The sequence below is a fragment of the Eubalaena glacialis genome, chromosome 3, assembly GCF_028564815.1.
Source record: "Eubalaena glacialis isolate mEubGla1 chromosome 3, mEubGla1.1.hap2.+ XY, whole genome shotgun sequence".
NCBI lineage: Eukaryota > Metazoa > Chordata > Mammalia > Artiodactyla > Balaenidae > Eubalaena > Eubalaena glacialis.
Window position 1 is genome coordinate 95,689,426 of NC_083718.1, and position 16,053 is coordinate 95,705,478.

The following is a 16,053-nucleotide window of genomic DNA, read 5'->3' on the forward strand; positions in this document are numbered from 1 at the left end:
ACTGTAAAATATATTATTTAATTAAATATAAATATACATTTAATAAGTATGTAATATGTATATACTGCAATATTTGCAAATCATTTTTAGCCCCAGTAAAGCCTTGCCTGAAAAAAAATCATTTTTACTTATAGGTAGAAATTTATATATTTTCCCCTCACCTAAATATCAAGACCAGTTGACAATTCAACTCTATCAAAATATCCAACTGAGTAGACTGGCTCTGTAACCTTACATTATTGTTTGTGGATAGGCAGTTTAAGCTGGGTGTTACCAAACAGGATAAAAGTTAAGGTTTTAGGGGGAAAATTTTATGCTCCAACCATTTGGATAATATCCCACTTAAATAACATTAGTGTTATATGAATTGGGAGAGCACTGGAATTTGTGGCTGTTTTTGCTAGGGTTTTACGAGTGATGAAGGTATGTACAGATATTCTCTTTCCCTCTCTCTTCTGTTACAGTCTCTATTTGTGATTCTCTCAGCTGGAGCCAGCAAACATAAAGGGCTTTAGGGGTTTTCTTCCTCAGACTTCAACAATGTGTCGTGATAACTTACTTAACCTAATGAACAGTGACACTTAAATATATATATATATATTTTTAAATCTTCTTTTATTCTTACAAATTTATTATGCAAATTTTCAAATGTTGTATGAATCTTACCAGTAAAATGACAAATTGTAAAGCTGTTTTAGCAGGAAATATTTTGGCTACTTTCCACATAACTACAACAGGAATGGCTGTAGGTCTAGAGCTGTGCAATTTGTTAAAGCTGGAAGCTATTAGAAGTACAGTAGAAAAAGGTCACATAAATCTCTTCAGGCTATGAATTTGCTTTAGATGTTTCATCAGTATTGATTGCTTTTACAGATTTTTTTAATCTACTGAATGAATTCAGTATACAGTAACTGTGATAGTAATAGTAAAAAATTAGAACAGCATGTTTTCATGATTTTTGACTTGTTCTTCATTACCTAGGTATAGCTTTGGTTCAATAAACATTTTGTTTTAGTCACCAAACAAGAAAAAGATTGTGTATCTTTCAGCTACTATAGAAATTGTTGGTTTTTAAAATTTTATGGTAGAAAATATTTCATACCTTTTAAATATTCCATAGCATCCTGTTTCAGTCATTCTTGTGTCTCACATTTTTTTAATTATCCATCAAGAAGTTTTATAGAAAGTATTTTTTTAATTGAAATAATTCACATACAATATAATTCACCCTTTTAAAGTATACAATTCAATGGTTTTTAGTATATTCACAGGGTTGTGTAATCATCACCACTCTCTGATTCTAGAACATTTTTATTACCCCCAAAAGAAACCCTGTAGCTATTAGCAGTCACTCCCCATTCCTCCCTCCCCGAATCCATGACAACACAGATCTACTTTCTGTCTCTGTAGATTTAGAATTATACAACATGTGGCCTTTTCACTTAGCATAATGTAGCAGGTATCAATACTTCCTTTCTTTTTATGGCTGAGTAATAATCCATTGTATGGATATACCACATTTTGTTTATCCATTCATCAGTTGAATGGGCATTTGGGTTGGTTCCACTTTTTGGCTATTATGAATAATGCTGGTATGAATATTCAAGTGCAAGTTTTTGTGTGGACATATGGTTTCACTTCTCTTGGGTATATGCCTAGGAGGGGAATTGATGGATCATATGGTAATTCTCTATGCTTAACTTTTTGAGAGACTGCCAAACTTTTTCAAAGTTGGCTGTGCTATTTTACATTCCCACCAGCAATTTTTGAGGGTTACAATTTCTGTACATCTGTGCCAACAGTTGTTATTGTCTGTGTTTTGACTGTAGTTGTCCTAGTAGGTGTGAAGTGGCATCTCGTGATTTTGATTTGTATTTCCTAATGACTAATGATGTTGAACATCTTTTAATGTGCTTATTGGCCGTTTGTATATCTTCTTTTTTTTAATTTTTTAAAATAATTTTTATTGAGTATAGTTGATTTACAATGTTGTGTTAGTTTCAGGTGCACAGTAAAGTGAATCAGTTATACATATATCCACTTTTTTTTAGATTCTTTTCCCATGTAGGCCATTACAGAGTATTGAGTAGAGTTCGCTGTGCTATACAGTAGGTCCTTATTAGGTATTTATTTTATATATAGGAGTGTATATATCTCAATCCCAATCTCCCAATTTGTCCCTCCCCCCTGTTCCCCCCTGGAAACCATAAGTTTGTTTTCTACATCTGTGACTCTATTTCTGTTTTGTAAATAAGTTCATTTGTACCAATTTTTTTTAGATTCCACATATAAACGATATATGATATTTGTCTTTCTCTGTCTGACTTACTTCACTCAGTATGACAATCTCTAGGTCCATCCATGTTGCTGCAACTGGCATTATTTCATTCTTTTCTATGGCTGAATAATATTCCATTGTGTATATGTACCACATCTTCTTTATCCATTCATCTGTCAGTGGACATTTAGGTTGCCTCCATGTCTTGGCTATTGTAAATAGTGCTGCAATGAACGTTGGGGTGCATGGATCTTTTCTAATTATGGTTTTCTCCGGATATATGCCCAGGAGTGGGATTGTATATCTTCTTTGGATAAATATCCAAGTCCTTTGCACATTTTAAAATTCATCTTTTTATTATAAAAAGTATTCTTCAACATTATTATTATAGTTAGCCATTGATATTCTTGATTAATATGGTCCAAAACCATTGTGAATCTTCATGGGTTGAGAAATACCAGTATAACATATAATTTTACTCCTGAAATGAGAACATGAGGATGGGTCGTGAACCTTGCTGAGATATGGATGCTGAAGAGTCAACTAGGGTTATTCATTTGGTAAGTTACTCACATGTGTGCACAAGCCTCAGAGCACAAATGATTGAAATTTGTGCCTTAGCAAAATTATGGCTTTATAAATCATGGATGTTTAGAGATAGTACAGATGATTGAAATCATAAATATTAAATCCAAAAATATCAGTGATTTACTATAGATGTAATTGTTCTTAGTATGACACTTTACACATCAGTTAGAATAGTATTATCTAACTTTAATTTAGGATCTAGCAATAGCTTGCTGCAATATTTCATTGAAGGTTTTTTTTATTAGCATACTACCACCAAATTCTTCTAAATTTTATTATTTTTAGATTTAAATTTGAGATACTTGCCTTAAAAACAAAATCACAGAATAGAAAGTACAGAAATATATCTCTATGTATTTTGTCATTTGGTTTTTGACAAAAGCACCAATGCAGTTCAGTGGGGAAAGGAAACTCTTCAACAAATGGTGCTGGAACATCTAGATGTATGAATGGGGGGAAAAATCATGAAATATTCTCATAGCATACATAAACATTAATTTGAGATGGATCATTTACCTAAATGTAAAAGCTAAAACTATACATCTAGAAGAAAACATCTAAGAATACCTTTGAAATTTTGGGGTAGACAGAGATTTCCTAGGACACAATAGGCACTTAACTGTAAGAGAAAAAATTCTTAATTGGCCTTTTCAAAAATTTAAAATTCTTCTCACTGATGACAGTGTTAAGAAAAATGAAAAGGCAGCGAATTCCCCAGCCGTCCAGTGGTTAGGACTCCGTGCTTTCACTGCCGTGGGCACAGGTTCGATCCCTGGTTGGGGAACTGAGATCCTGCAAGCTGTGTGGTGTGGCAAAAATAAATAAATAAATAAAAATAAAATCATCATCATTTTAAAAATAATGAAAAGGCAAACCACAAATAGGGAAAAAAAATATTTCCAGTTTGTTTGGCAAAGGACTCAAATCCAGAATATATAAATATAAAATGACAACTTTAATGTAAAACATGGTCAAAAGCCTTGAACAGATACTTCAGAAAAGAAGATATTGGAATGTCCAATAAACACATAAAGAGGTGCTCACCATCGTTGGTTATCAGGGAAATGCATTATAAAATTACAAGGTATCATGCCTATCAGAATGGCTGTAATTAAAAATACTGATAAAATATTGGTAAGAATGTGGAACATTTAGAACTCTAATACATTGCTGCTAAGAGTATATAAAATGATACAACCACTTTGTCAATTTCTTATAAAATTGAACATATACCTCACCCTATGACCCAGTTCTACTCCAACGTATACATCCAAGAGAAAAAAAATTTATTTAGCAATAAAAAGAAAAGAACTACTGATACAGCAAAACATGGATGAATCTTAAAAATATAGCGTTGTCCAAAAGAATATATACTGAATGATTCCATTTATGTGATATTCAAGAAAAGGTAAAAGTGATCTATTGTGGCAGAAATTAGAACGGTGGTTGCCTCAGGTGGTCAGGATGGAGGTATTAACTGGAAAGGAGAACTTTCTGGGGTGATGGTGTTGCTTGTCTACTTTCTTTCTTTTCTTTCTTTTTTTTTTTAAATTTATTTTTGGCTGTGTCAGGTCTTAGTTGCGGCACCCAGGATCTTTCATTGCAGCACTTGGGCTTCTCTCTAGTTGTGGTGCATGGGTTCCAGAGCACGCGGGCTCTGTAGTTGTGGCACTCGGGCTCAGTATTTGAAGCTCGCGGGCTTAGTTGCCCTGCAGCATGTGCGATCTTAGTTTCCTGACCAGGGATCGAACCCGCATCCACTGCACTGGAAGGAGGATTCTTAACCACTGGACCACCAGGGAAGTTCCTTGTCTATGTTTTTTAAAACTCACTGAACTGAATACTTAAGACCTGTGCATTTTACTGTTTTTAAATTATACCTCAATAAAGAAAAAAGAATCTGACTCAACATGGAAAGCACTGTCAACGTATCATGCCTCCTGATTAAATGAGATGATATATGTGAAGTTCTCAACACAATGTCTGAGTGTCAGGCAACAGCATTGATTATTATGGCCATCACTGCTTTATTATACTCTGTTACCATTTTCTCCTCCTGTTTAAGCTGTTCCAGTGTGTCCTCTTTCCTTGTAAATATTAGTTTAGTGCTTTAGAATGTATAAGATTTGGGGATTCCTTTGTTGAGATGGGGTGAAGGTGAAGATGGTTAGGTGAGACAGTTAGGAATTAACTAATTTGAATTACTTAATACCCTGAGGACAGTTTGTGTCTTCCCGAAGAAGCCCTTGAGGGAAGAGTGGCATAGAACATTTAAAAACAAAACAAAACCTTGTTTAGTAAATCTCTACAACTTGAGTATACATGTTTAGGAATATGCTATCTGTAGCTTTTTAAAATTATTATTTCTTATTTTACAATAAAACTGGTTTTGGTATTGTGCTGCTAAGAAAGTAGACCATGCCAGGAGGCCTTTACAAGTGCAAGGGGAATTTTAAAAATAAATTGATACATAAAAGGTAAAATCCATTCTGGCTGATCAGAAATTAAAGCCCGTAGGATGTTATGAGTCCCATCCATCAGAGAAGGTACTAGGTCTTTAGCAGCAGGCTTACATTTCTTTGGCCAGACTACTTACATTATAATAGCATAAGTAAAAGATGAGGGAGATGGGCACTCAGTTGAGATTCTGAGTGGCATAGCAGGAGTACAGGGAGAAAAAGGAAGTGGTGTTAAAGTCTGTGACCCATACTTAGAGCACAGTGAGGCCTTTGCCTTTCCATTATATTGTACTGTGGCCCAGGTGGAAGGGTTGAGATATGAAATGCTTATCTCTTGAGGTGCTGCTCTGTAGGATGATATGGAAAGTCATTTTCCTGAAGCACATGCCCTGTTTAGCCTCCCGTCCCTCTCCTTTTAATATAAGATCACTTTCCCTTTGCTCCTGAGGCTGCTAGGTAGTATCATGTTTTCTTTCAGTTTATTCATACAGCAGTTGTTTACTTTCTATCTGGGAACTTTCTTTAGTCTCCCTTATAATACACCTCCATGTGGAATCTTTGCATTCGGCCTGCCTGTCCAATCTCATAGAATGTGCACTGAGAAAACTAATTGGAGAGATAAATTGGTCTTGATGTGCATGACTGATCAAGAGCAAAGTACCTTAATTTCAGATGCCTTCAGAGAGATTTTTCCTTAACCTCTGCTTTTAAGAGGAAGATTATAAAGCATTATCGTTACTTCAGGTCAGAATTATATTGCTTTTGGTCAAAAGCTGTTGTAAGATTTGCAAAGTAATAGAAACAAAGTAATCTAGAGATAAATTATAAAGATCAAAGCAATTCAAAATTAAAGTGAATTTGAGCGTAAGCATAGGTATGAATTTAGAGTTATAAAAGATACCATCAGACCATACATCATTATGTCTTTTAAACTATAGCTTCCAAAGTAGCTTTAATTTTTAACATTTTTAGTGAAAAGCAAGAGACTTTGAGTAATTATTTGAGTATATTGTCCATAGTTGAATACTAGTTAAAATTGGCCCAGGCAATTTCCAGATATAACAAGAAGGTGATTTGGAGGTAATATGAAAGGTCCTGCAGCACATACTAGGTACCAGCCTTGGTTTATGTCTTTGACTATATTTTATTTGCCAGTTATTTCCAAATATGTTAACTCTGGCTTCCTTCCTTGTCTTTAGACTTGCGTTTCTATCTAGTTGTGGAAATTTTTACCTGGGTATCTAATAAGTACTTCAGACACTTTAATGTGTCTCAAACTGATTTTTTTTTAATTTATTTTTTAGTCTCTTCTCCAACTTGCCTCTCCTTCCTTATTTCTATATTTTGACTTATGGCTTTATTATTATCTTCTCTAATTAACCTTTACTCTGCTCTTTCCAAATTACCAACTCGTATTATGACCTATGAAATCTCTTTCAGATCTAGCCATCTACTCCATCCCCACTGTCACTGCTCATGGTGCACCTTCACTACCTATTCTTTTAAAAATTATTATTGTTATAAAAGTAATGAATGCTTTAAAAAAAATTCAAACCCTTTAGAAGTTTATAAAGTAAAAAATGCCGTTTCTTCTCTCCCAATTCTACTTCTCTCACGTAACCACTGTTGCTGTGTGGTGTATATGTTGCCAGACATTTTCTATGCATTTTTAAACATACAGATATGTATGTGTAGAAATACAGGAATCTCAAATACTCTACCATCTTTTGTTTGGACCATTAAAACAGATTCCTCAGTGGTCTCCCTGCCATCAACCCCTCTCTACTCTGACCATTGCCAGAGTTATCTACCTAAATAGCAAATCTTACTCTGCCTAAAGAGCTCTGCTTGTTCCCTATTGCCTACACGATAAGGACCAACCCGTTAGTATTGCGTGTATAGAAACCCTTCATAGTCTGGGCCCAGTATCTGTCTCCAACCTCGCTCCTCACCGCTTCTGCCTTGTTCCTTACCTCCAGTGCTACTATTCCCTGGATTGGCCAGGTCTCATTATGACTCCCTACCGTTGTACATATGCTCAATCTCTTCTCTACCTGGCAAGTTTCTACTCATTCTTCAAGATCCTGCTCATCTGTTGCTTCCTTTGTAGAGGTGTCTTTCCCACTTTTCCCAAGCAGAGATAATGGCTCTTTCTTCTGTTTCTTTAGTACCTTAATCATATCTTTTTTTTTTTCCTTTTGGTCTGTTTGTATGTCTCTCCCTTAGTTATTTGAGAGCTTTTTAAAAAGCAGGACTCTTGTCTTAGCATCATTTGATGTCTGATATTCTACTTAGCACATAACAGGCATTCAATAAATGTTTGGTAAATAAACATGTTTGTAATTTAGATCTGCATTACTATAAAGACCTATCTAAGGTAAAGAAAATAAAATTTTAGATCCCATCAAATTTTTAAGCCATTTAATATTTTGTGGGTTTTGCTACATTATGTCACTTTGGGCCTTTTAAGGACAGTAGTACAATTTCAGCATGACCTTATTTCTTAACTGATAAAAGAACTCAGCTTTTAATGGAATACTATACTATATTTTAAATGAGTTAGATCTATATAGAGATGGGAAGAGATATACAAGATATATTGTGAAGTAAAAAGTGAGTTGTGTAACAGTTTGATACTATATTTAAGAAAAGTAGAATCAGTATGTTATGCTTAAAAAAAAGAAATCCAGACAAACATAAATCAGATTATTATCTTTATTTCCTTTTTTCTTTTATTCTCCAATCTTGTAATAGATTCTTTTCTGTGTAACTCTGCAATGTTTGCATTTTTGTACTGTGAGCATGTACTTTTAAAAAGAGACCAAAACAAAACAAATTACCCGTCAGTTTTTAACCTTTCATATTCTTCTTCATACAGAAGTAAAGTCTTGATAGCAGAATTTTTTTGTTTTCATTTTGTTTTGTTTTTAGTTTGCCCAGAATGTTAGAAAATATCTTTAAGTAAAACTGAAATATAGGTATGAGTTTGAAGACATTTTAGCTATATATGTCAGATCCAGTCAGTTACTTATTTTAGGATCTGCTTTGGATAGTGTAATATACTAGGTGCTGAAGTAGAATATGAAGGGTATGGTTTCTATTGTGTAGTGACTACAGCTTATTCTGGGTAGCAGAAATTCTTGAGTAGCACTTTGTGGAGGAGATAAAATGAGTAATAATCCTATAATTACATATTTTAAGCATATTTTCTTTTTTTTTTTTTGTCTTTTTAGTTTATTTTATTTTTGGTTGCGTTGGGTCTTCGTTGCTGCATGCGGGCTTTCTCTAGTTGCCGTGAGCGGGGGCTCCTCTTCGTTGTGGCGCGTAGGCTTCTCATTGCGGTGGCTTCTCTTGTTGCGGAGCACAGGCTCTAGGCGCGCGGGCTTCAGTAATTGTAGTGCTGCGGTTCAGCAGTTGTGACTTGAGGGCTTTAGAGCGCAGCCTCAGTAGTTGTGGCGCACGGCCTTAGTTGCTCTGCAGCATGTGGGATCCTCCTGGACCAGGGCTCGAACCCGTGTCCCCTGCGCTGGCAGGCGGATTCTCAACCACTGCGCCACCAGGGAAGTCCCTAAGTATATTTTCTTTAAACTGAAAATTTTTCTTTATATTTTGAGGGTGAAATTTTATTTCAGTGTCCTATTTTCAGAAACTGAAAAATAAGAATTTCTTTGAAGTCAAATTGTAGAGGACATTTGCTGGTAGGTAAGACATGATAATAAAAAATAAGGCAGCATAAGGAAACAATTTTTTAATGATTAAATAGTGAAGATTTTTAATATAAAATCCTGAAGTATTATTTCCTAATAAACGTACTGTATCTGATTCTGAATTGTCACTTAGATTATTGCTCAGTGAAAGTATAGATATATAGTTGCTATTCACAAAAGTATTTTTAGATATATTAAGTTGATACTTTTTATAATATAAGTTTTACTCAATAATTGTTAACTTAATATCTTTGCTTACCATTTGCTAAGTGGCTACCAAGATAGGGTTTAGTCTAAAGCTTCAGGGTTCTAAAACACATTGAAAATAATTTGAGATGTTTTTATCTGTAAAATAAAACAGAACTCTAATCGAAAGGACTTGGTTTAAGTATTAAACCTCTCTGAAAATAAGATATTCTTTTTATGATGGAGATTCCACTGTGTTTGCTTCATTTTCTTTGCTTCCTACTGAAGAAGCTCTTAGTGCACTTGCAAAGAGCATAAGGAGTCGTGTCAGAGGTCAGCTATTTGAGTCCATTTTCCCACAGTCGCCTGGTGCGAGTGATCTTTTACTGTGTTTTAAAAAATGGGCAAGGATTAAAGAGGATTAGAAAGAATATTACCCTCCTGAATATAGGCCCAAGGCACTAAGGGTAGAGAACCCAGCCAGGCAGCAAATGGGCTTTGCTTGACCAGGACACAACCTCTGCTGCATTCCTTTAAGAAACTGAATGGGAAATGTTAAGTCCCCAAACTGGATTAGTAAATAATCTCATAGCTTGTGACATCTGCTAAAATAAATTGATAAGCAGACTGCATTCTTACACTTTGAGGAGAGAGCTAGAGACATCAAGACTAAGAGTAATTATTCTTTTTATCTTTTTGCTTTTTAATTTCAGCTTTATTGGGGTATAGGAATAAGAGTAACTCAAGATGAGCATTAAGCTCAGTAAGTGTTGGAAAGGCATATTCCATAAACAAAAAAGAAAAATTACTTCAGATGTATTAATACCATGAGTACATATGTATTGATTAATAACCTAAGGCTTAAAATTTAAAACCACTTCAATTATTTTTAGAATTCTTCCTGTTTGTAGTAGTTTTACAAAGTATTTCACAAATTCAACTGTTTAATTTATGTTGTTTATCTTATTAGCTTGTGTAACAACCTGAGGAACTTAGAATTTGAAATGTGAGAATATATCTTTTAAGGCACCTTTGGAATGTTTCTCTTTTTATATCTTATAATAGCTGTTAATGTGGTTTGGACCATATGACACATAATTTGGTATCAAATTATTGAAAACCAAAGAGGTGGTTTCACACCTAGTCTAGTAGGGGAGGTGTACTCTGGCCTCAGTCTTTGGAAGACTAACTAAATATTTTTTAAAAGATTTTGTTTTAAGTTGACCACTTTAATAATAAAGATGATGTACAAGTATAATTTTGCATCTTTCTTCATGTAATTAGTATATTTGATTAGTGCGGTAACTAATTATGCTGCTTTTGTTATGGATTATAATATTAAGGCAAGTATCTTCTTCAAGAGTTTAGAATTTAATTTCATATGTGAATAAGAATTGTTAGGTTATAACTTCTTTAACAGGCACACTCACTTATCCTTCTTTAACAGGCACACTCACTCATCTTGCACTATGCTCTCAAGTCTCAAGAGTTAAAATTGTTCAAGTTGGCCCTGTACATTGAATATGTCCTCCTATTCTTCTCCCCACCATACCCCCAATCTGCTCATCCACATTCCACCTGTCTTTATATATCAGCTCAAATCCCAAATTCTATCAAGTGGTTTAAATCATAATTAATACCTCTTAAACACAGAATTACCATATAGCCTAGCAATTCCACTCCTAGGTAACCCAAGAGAGATGAAAACATTTGTTCACATGAAAATTCATACACAAATGTTTATTGCAGCATTATTCATAATAGCCAAAAGGTGAAAACCAAATGTCCATCAAATGAAGAATGGATAAACAAATGTGGTCTGTCCATACAATGGAATATTATTCAGCCACAAAAAAGAATGGGGTACTGATACATGCTACAACATGGGTGTATGCTAAGTGAAATAAACCAGTCACAAAAGACCCTATATTATGTGATTCTGTTTGTATGAAATATCTGGAATAGGCAAATCTATAGAGACAGAGAGTATATTAGTGGTTGCTTAGAGCTTAGGGGGATTGTGGGTGTAGAGGGTGATAACTAAAGAGTATGGGGTTTCCTTATTTTAAAATTTTTATTGAAGTATCGATTTACAATGTTGTGTCAATTTCTACTGTAGAGCAAAGTGATTCAGTTATACACATATATACATTCTTTTTCATATTCTTTTCCATTATGGTTTATCACAGGATATTGAATATAGTTCCCTGTGCTATATAGTAGAAACTTGTTGTTTATCCATTCTCTATATAATAGTTTGCATCTGCTAATCCCAAACTTCCAATTCATCCCTCCCCCACCCCCTCTCCCCTTGGCAACCATAAGTCTGTTCTCTATGTCCATGTGTCTGTTTCTGTTTCATAAAAGTTCACTTGGGTCATATTTTATTTTATTTTTATTTATTATTTTTTAAAATTTATTTTATTTTTGGCTGTGTCGGGTCTTAGTTACGGCATGGGGGGTGGATCTTTCATTGCGGCATGCAGGCTTCTCTCTAGTTGTGGCACGCAGGCTCCAGAGCACGTGGGCTCTGTAGTTGTGGCCTGCAAGCTCCAGAGCGCATGAGCTCTGTAGTTGTGGCACGCAGGCTTAGTTTCCCCACGGCACGTGGGATCTTAGTTCCCCGACAAGGGATTGAACCCGTGTCCCCTGCATTGGAAGGCGGATTCTTAACCGCTGGACCACAAGGGAAGTCCCTGGGTCATTTTTTAGATTACACATATAAGTGATATCATATGGTATTTGTCTTTCTCTTTCTGACTTAACTTCACTTAGTATGATTATCTCTAGGTCCATCTATGTTGCTGCAAATGGCATTATTTCATTCTTTTTTATGGCCGAGTAGTATTCGATTGTATATATGTATAACATCTTTATCCATTCATCTGTCAGTGGACTTTTAGGTTGGCTATTGTAAATAGTGCTGCAATGAACATTGGGATGCATGAATCTTTTCGAATTATAGTTTTCTCCGGATATATGCCCAGGAATGGGATTGCTGGATCATATGGTAATTCTATTTTTAGTTTTTTTGAGGAACCTCCACACTGTTTTCCATAGAGGCTGCACCAGATATACATTTGGGGTTTCCTTTTGAAGTGATGAAAATGTTCTAAAATTGTGGTGATGGTTGCACATATCTGTGAACATACTAAAAACCATGGAATTGTGGACTTTAAATGGGTGAACTGTAAAGCATGTGAATTATATCTCAATAAAGCTGTTATTGAAAACTAAATTAAAAAATTAATACCTCCTATCCATATTCCTATATACATCTATACCTCTAGTGAAGTACTTACCATAGTCTGGTTATAATTTTTTTTTTTTTTTTAATTTGGCTGCGTAGGGTCTTAGTTGCATCACATGGGATCTTCATTGCAGCATGTGGGATCTTTCCTTGTGGTGTGCAGGCCCTTCATTGTGGCGCGCGGGCTCCAGAGTGCGTGGGCTCAGTAGTTGCAGCATGTGGGCTCTCTAGTTGTGATGCATGGGCTCTAGAGCACGCAAGCTCAGTAGTTGTGGCACGCGGGCTTAGTTGCCCCAAGGCATGTGGGATCTTAGTTCCCCGCCCAGGGATCAAACCTGCATCCCCTGCGTTGGAAGGTGGATTCTTAACCACTGGACCACAGGGAAGTCCCAGTATGGTTACAATTTTTAACTTAAGAAATCTGGCTTTCTCGGGAATTCCCTGGCGGTCCAGTGGTTGGGACTCTGCGCTTTCAACTGCCAGGGGCCCAGGTTCAATCCCAGGTCGGGGAACTAAGATCCCGCAAGCCGCGCAGTGCGGCCGAGAAAATAGAAAAAGAAATCTGTCTTTCTCATTACCTTAGGAAGCTCTAGAGAATAGTGTTTTGGCATTCCCTAACAAGCATAGTGATTTGCACTCAGTAAATATTAATTTAATTGAACTTCTTAACAATTAAATTCCTTCACTATAGAAGGGGAATAAAGAAAAAAAATTGAATGTTGCCACAACGTGTTATTCCAAAATTGTGTTTTATAATTTTTTACACTTATTCTTTTTTGGAAAAGTAAATAATTTCCTCCAACATTATTTCCTCAGCTTGAGTTTCCATTTGTGTTTAGTAAAGTCACACATAAGCCATTTATTACCTTATTTTTACCTATAGGAATGTTCTGGTCTTTGGAATTTGCATTTATATAAGCATTTTGTCAGTAGGACCTTCATGTCATTTCAACTAGCTTAATGTTTGTTGTTTAAATCAAATTAACTTTATAAAATTTGAATCTACACTTCTGTGGATGTTTGAATTTAGCATAATTTTTCTTTTTTTCTGTGGTGTGTCTATGTGTGTGTGTTATTTTTCTAGTATTTACTAGAGATGAAAAGTCTCATTTTACCTCCAGAACACATTCTGAAACGGGGCGATAGTGAAGCAATTGCCTATGCTTTCTTTCATCTTCAGCACTGGAAGCGAATAGAAGGTGCTCTTAATCTGTTACAGTGTACATGGGAAGGCAGTAAGTATTCTTTTCCAAATGCAACACTAATCTTTCTGACTAATTATTCCATTCACAGGCAGTCTTTTTGTAATGAGATTATCTGAGTTTCTTTAAGGACTTGTTCAGATTGGTTTCAAAGTGAACTCAGTGGTGTTTATTGGTATACTGGTAGAAGAAACATGTAATGTGCTTATATTAATGCCACATTTAGGAAAAGCAGAATGAGAAACTGTTTGGGTATTCTCCTATATGTTCACTTAATTTAAATATTTATAAGGAAAGAATGGAAACTTATATCCCTTCATTTAGAAGTTTTTTAATGTGGCTAGCTATTGTTCTAATATTTTAAAAATTGGACTTTTTTTTTTTTTGGTTTTGTTTTGAGATGTGTACAACGTGAAACTATTTTCCTCATTACTGATATCAACTCGATTCTTTAAAATTTTTTTTAAATTGTGGTAAAATACATATAACATTAAAATTACCATTTTAAACATTTTAAAATGTACAGTTCAGTGACATACATGTACATTGTTATGCAACCATCCCCATTATCCATCCCCCGAATTTTTTCATCACCCCAAAATGAAATTCTGTACCCATTAAACAATAACTCCCCATTCTTCCCTCCTCCCCAGTCCCCTGGTAACCATTCTATTTTCTGTCTCTATGAGTTTGACTACTCTAAGTATCTCATATAAGTGGAATCATACAATATTTAAGGCTGAGTAATATTCCATCGTAAGTTGTATACAAAATTTTGTTTATCCATTCATCCATCAATGGACATTTGGGCTGTTTCTACCTTTTGACTATTGTGAATAATGCTGCTATGAACGTGGGTGCATAAATATCTGTTCAAGTTCCTGCTTTCAGTTCTTTTGGGTGTATACCTAGAAGTGGAATTGCTAGATCATATAATTTTGTGTTTAATTTTTTGAGGAACCACCATACTATTTTCTATAGCAGCTGAACCATTTTACATTCCACTAGCAATGCACAGGGGTTTCACTTTCTTTATATCCTTGCCAATACTTGTTATTTCCTGTTTTTTTTGGTAGTAGCATCCTAATGGGTGTGGAGTAGTATCTCATTTTGATTTTGATTTGCATTTCCCTAATAATTAGTAATGTTGAACATCTTTTTACGTGTTAATGGGCCATTTGTACATTTCTTTGGAGAAGTGGATTATTTTCCACTAACTACCAGATCTCTCATTTGTAACTTCTTAAAATCACCTGTCAATGAAAATTCAATGTTCATTCACTAAATAAATTCAATGTTCAAAATAAATTCAATGTTCATTCACTAAAATTGGTTAACCTCCTCAACGTTTGCACTGAGGCACCTTTGGGTATTATAGCAAATTCACAAGAGTGCCATGGGATATTTTAAATTTTTAGTAGAAACATAACAATACACCATTCAGACTGTAGCTCTAGATAGTTCACGGTTTCAACATTAGATAGCTCTCCATTCTCTATTTTTTTCAGTGTTGTCATAGCTTTGCAAAGCTGGGTTTTGTTAGTTGCTGTGATTAAAAGAAGTACCACACAAAAATCAGTGTGGAACAGGAAATGAGGATAGTGGTGTCCAATGTGATTCCAAGGTTCGAGAAATTATGCAGTGCCCAACAGGCTCATATATCCCATTAGGAAGAAATGATGGTTATTTAAAAATAAAATAACTATTTTTTCGTTAATTTATGTGTATTTTTTTTTTCAAATCGCTGCTAAGTTGTTAGAACAAAAACTTTTGAAGTTGATCAGACCCACTACTTAATAAGTGGAATTGTTAGATATTTCTTTCAGTGTAGGGACATCAATAGCAAATTACTGAGACATGAAGGACACAACATGTCCTTGAACCAAGAAAATTTGGGAACCTCTGCATTAACATCTTGCTGAGGGTCAGACACTGTGCTTGATACTGACAATATACAGATTAATGAAAGCGGGACTACTAAAACTGAGGAGCTGGATGTTTTGGGGTAATTAGACTTTCTTTGGCTTTTTCTCCAGTAGTCTGTACGCTTCTCAGAACCAGGTACTCTATTTCATTCACCTTGTATATGTCTTCAGTGCCTAGTGTTCTGCTTGGCACATAGGAAGTTTTCAATAAGTATATGATTTATTCTGTATTTCATGAATAATCATCTTGATGAATGATTTCCTAGTGCCACTGATTTGCTCTGTGACTTTGGAAAAATCACTATATTTTATTGTAGCAAAACAAAATCCATATTTTAACAAAAGTTTTTAGAGCCAAGGACTAAGGGAAAAACAAAAACCTTATCTCAACTTTGATAGTTGAGTAGGTCAATAAGGATTTCTTCTTTAAGAAGTTTGTAGGAGTTGATGATAATCTA

The 16,053-nt window shown here is 34.9% G+C and overlaps 1 protein-coding gene across 6 annotated transcripts in view; it reads left to right on the forward strand.

Annotated features, from left to right (window-relative positions):
* Nucleotides 1-16,053, forward strand: part of ST7L (suppression of tumorigenicity 7 like) — an 89,211-nt gene that overhangs the window by 39,392 nt on the left and 33,766 nt on the right. For all 6 annotated transcript variants that reach the window (XM_061183692.1, XM_061183691.1, XM_061183687.1 and 3 more), the window contains one exon: nt 13,553-13,703. In XM_061183692.1, coding sequence (XP_061039675.1) covers nt 13,553-13,703 — 151 coding nt within the window. The remainder of the gene's footprint in view (nt 1-13,552; nt 13,704-16,053) is intronic.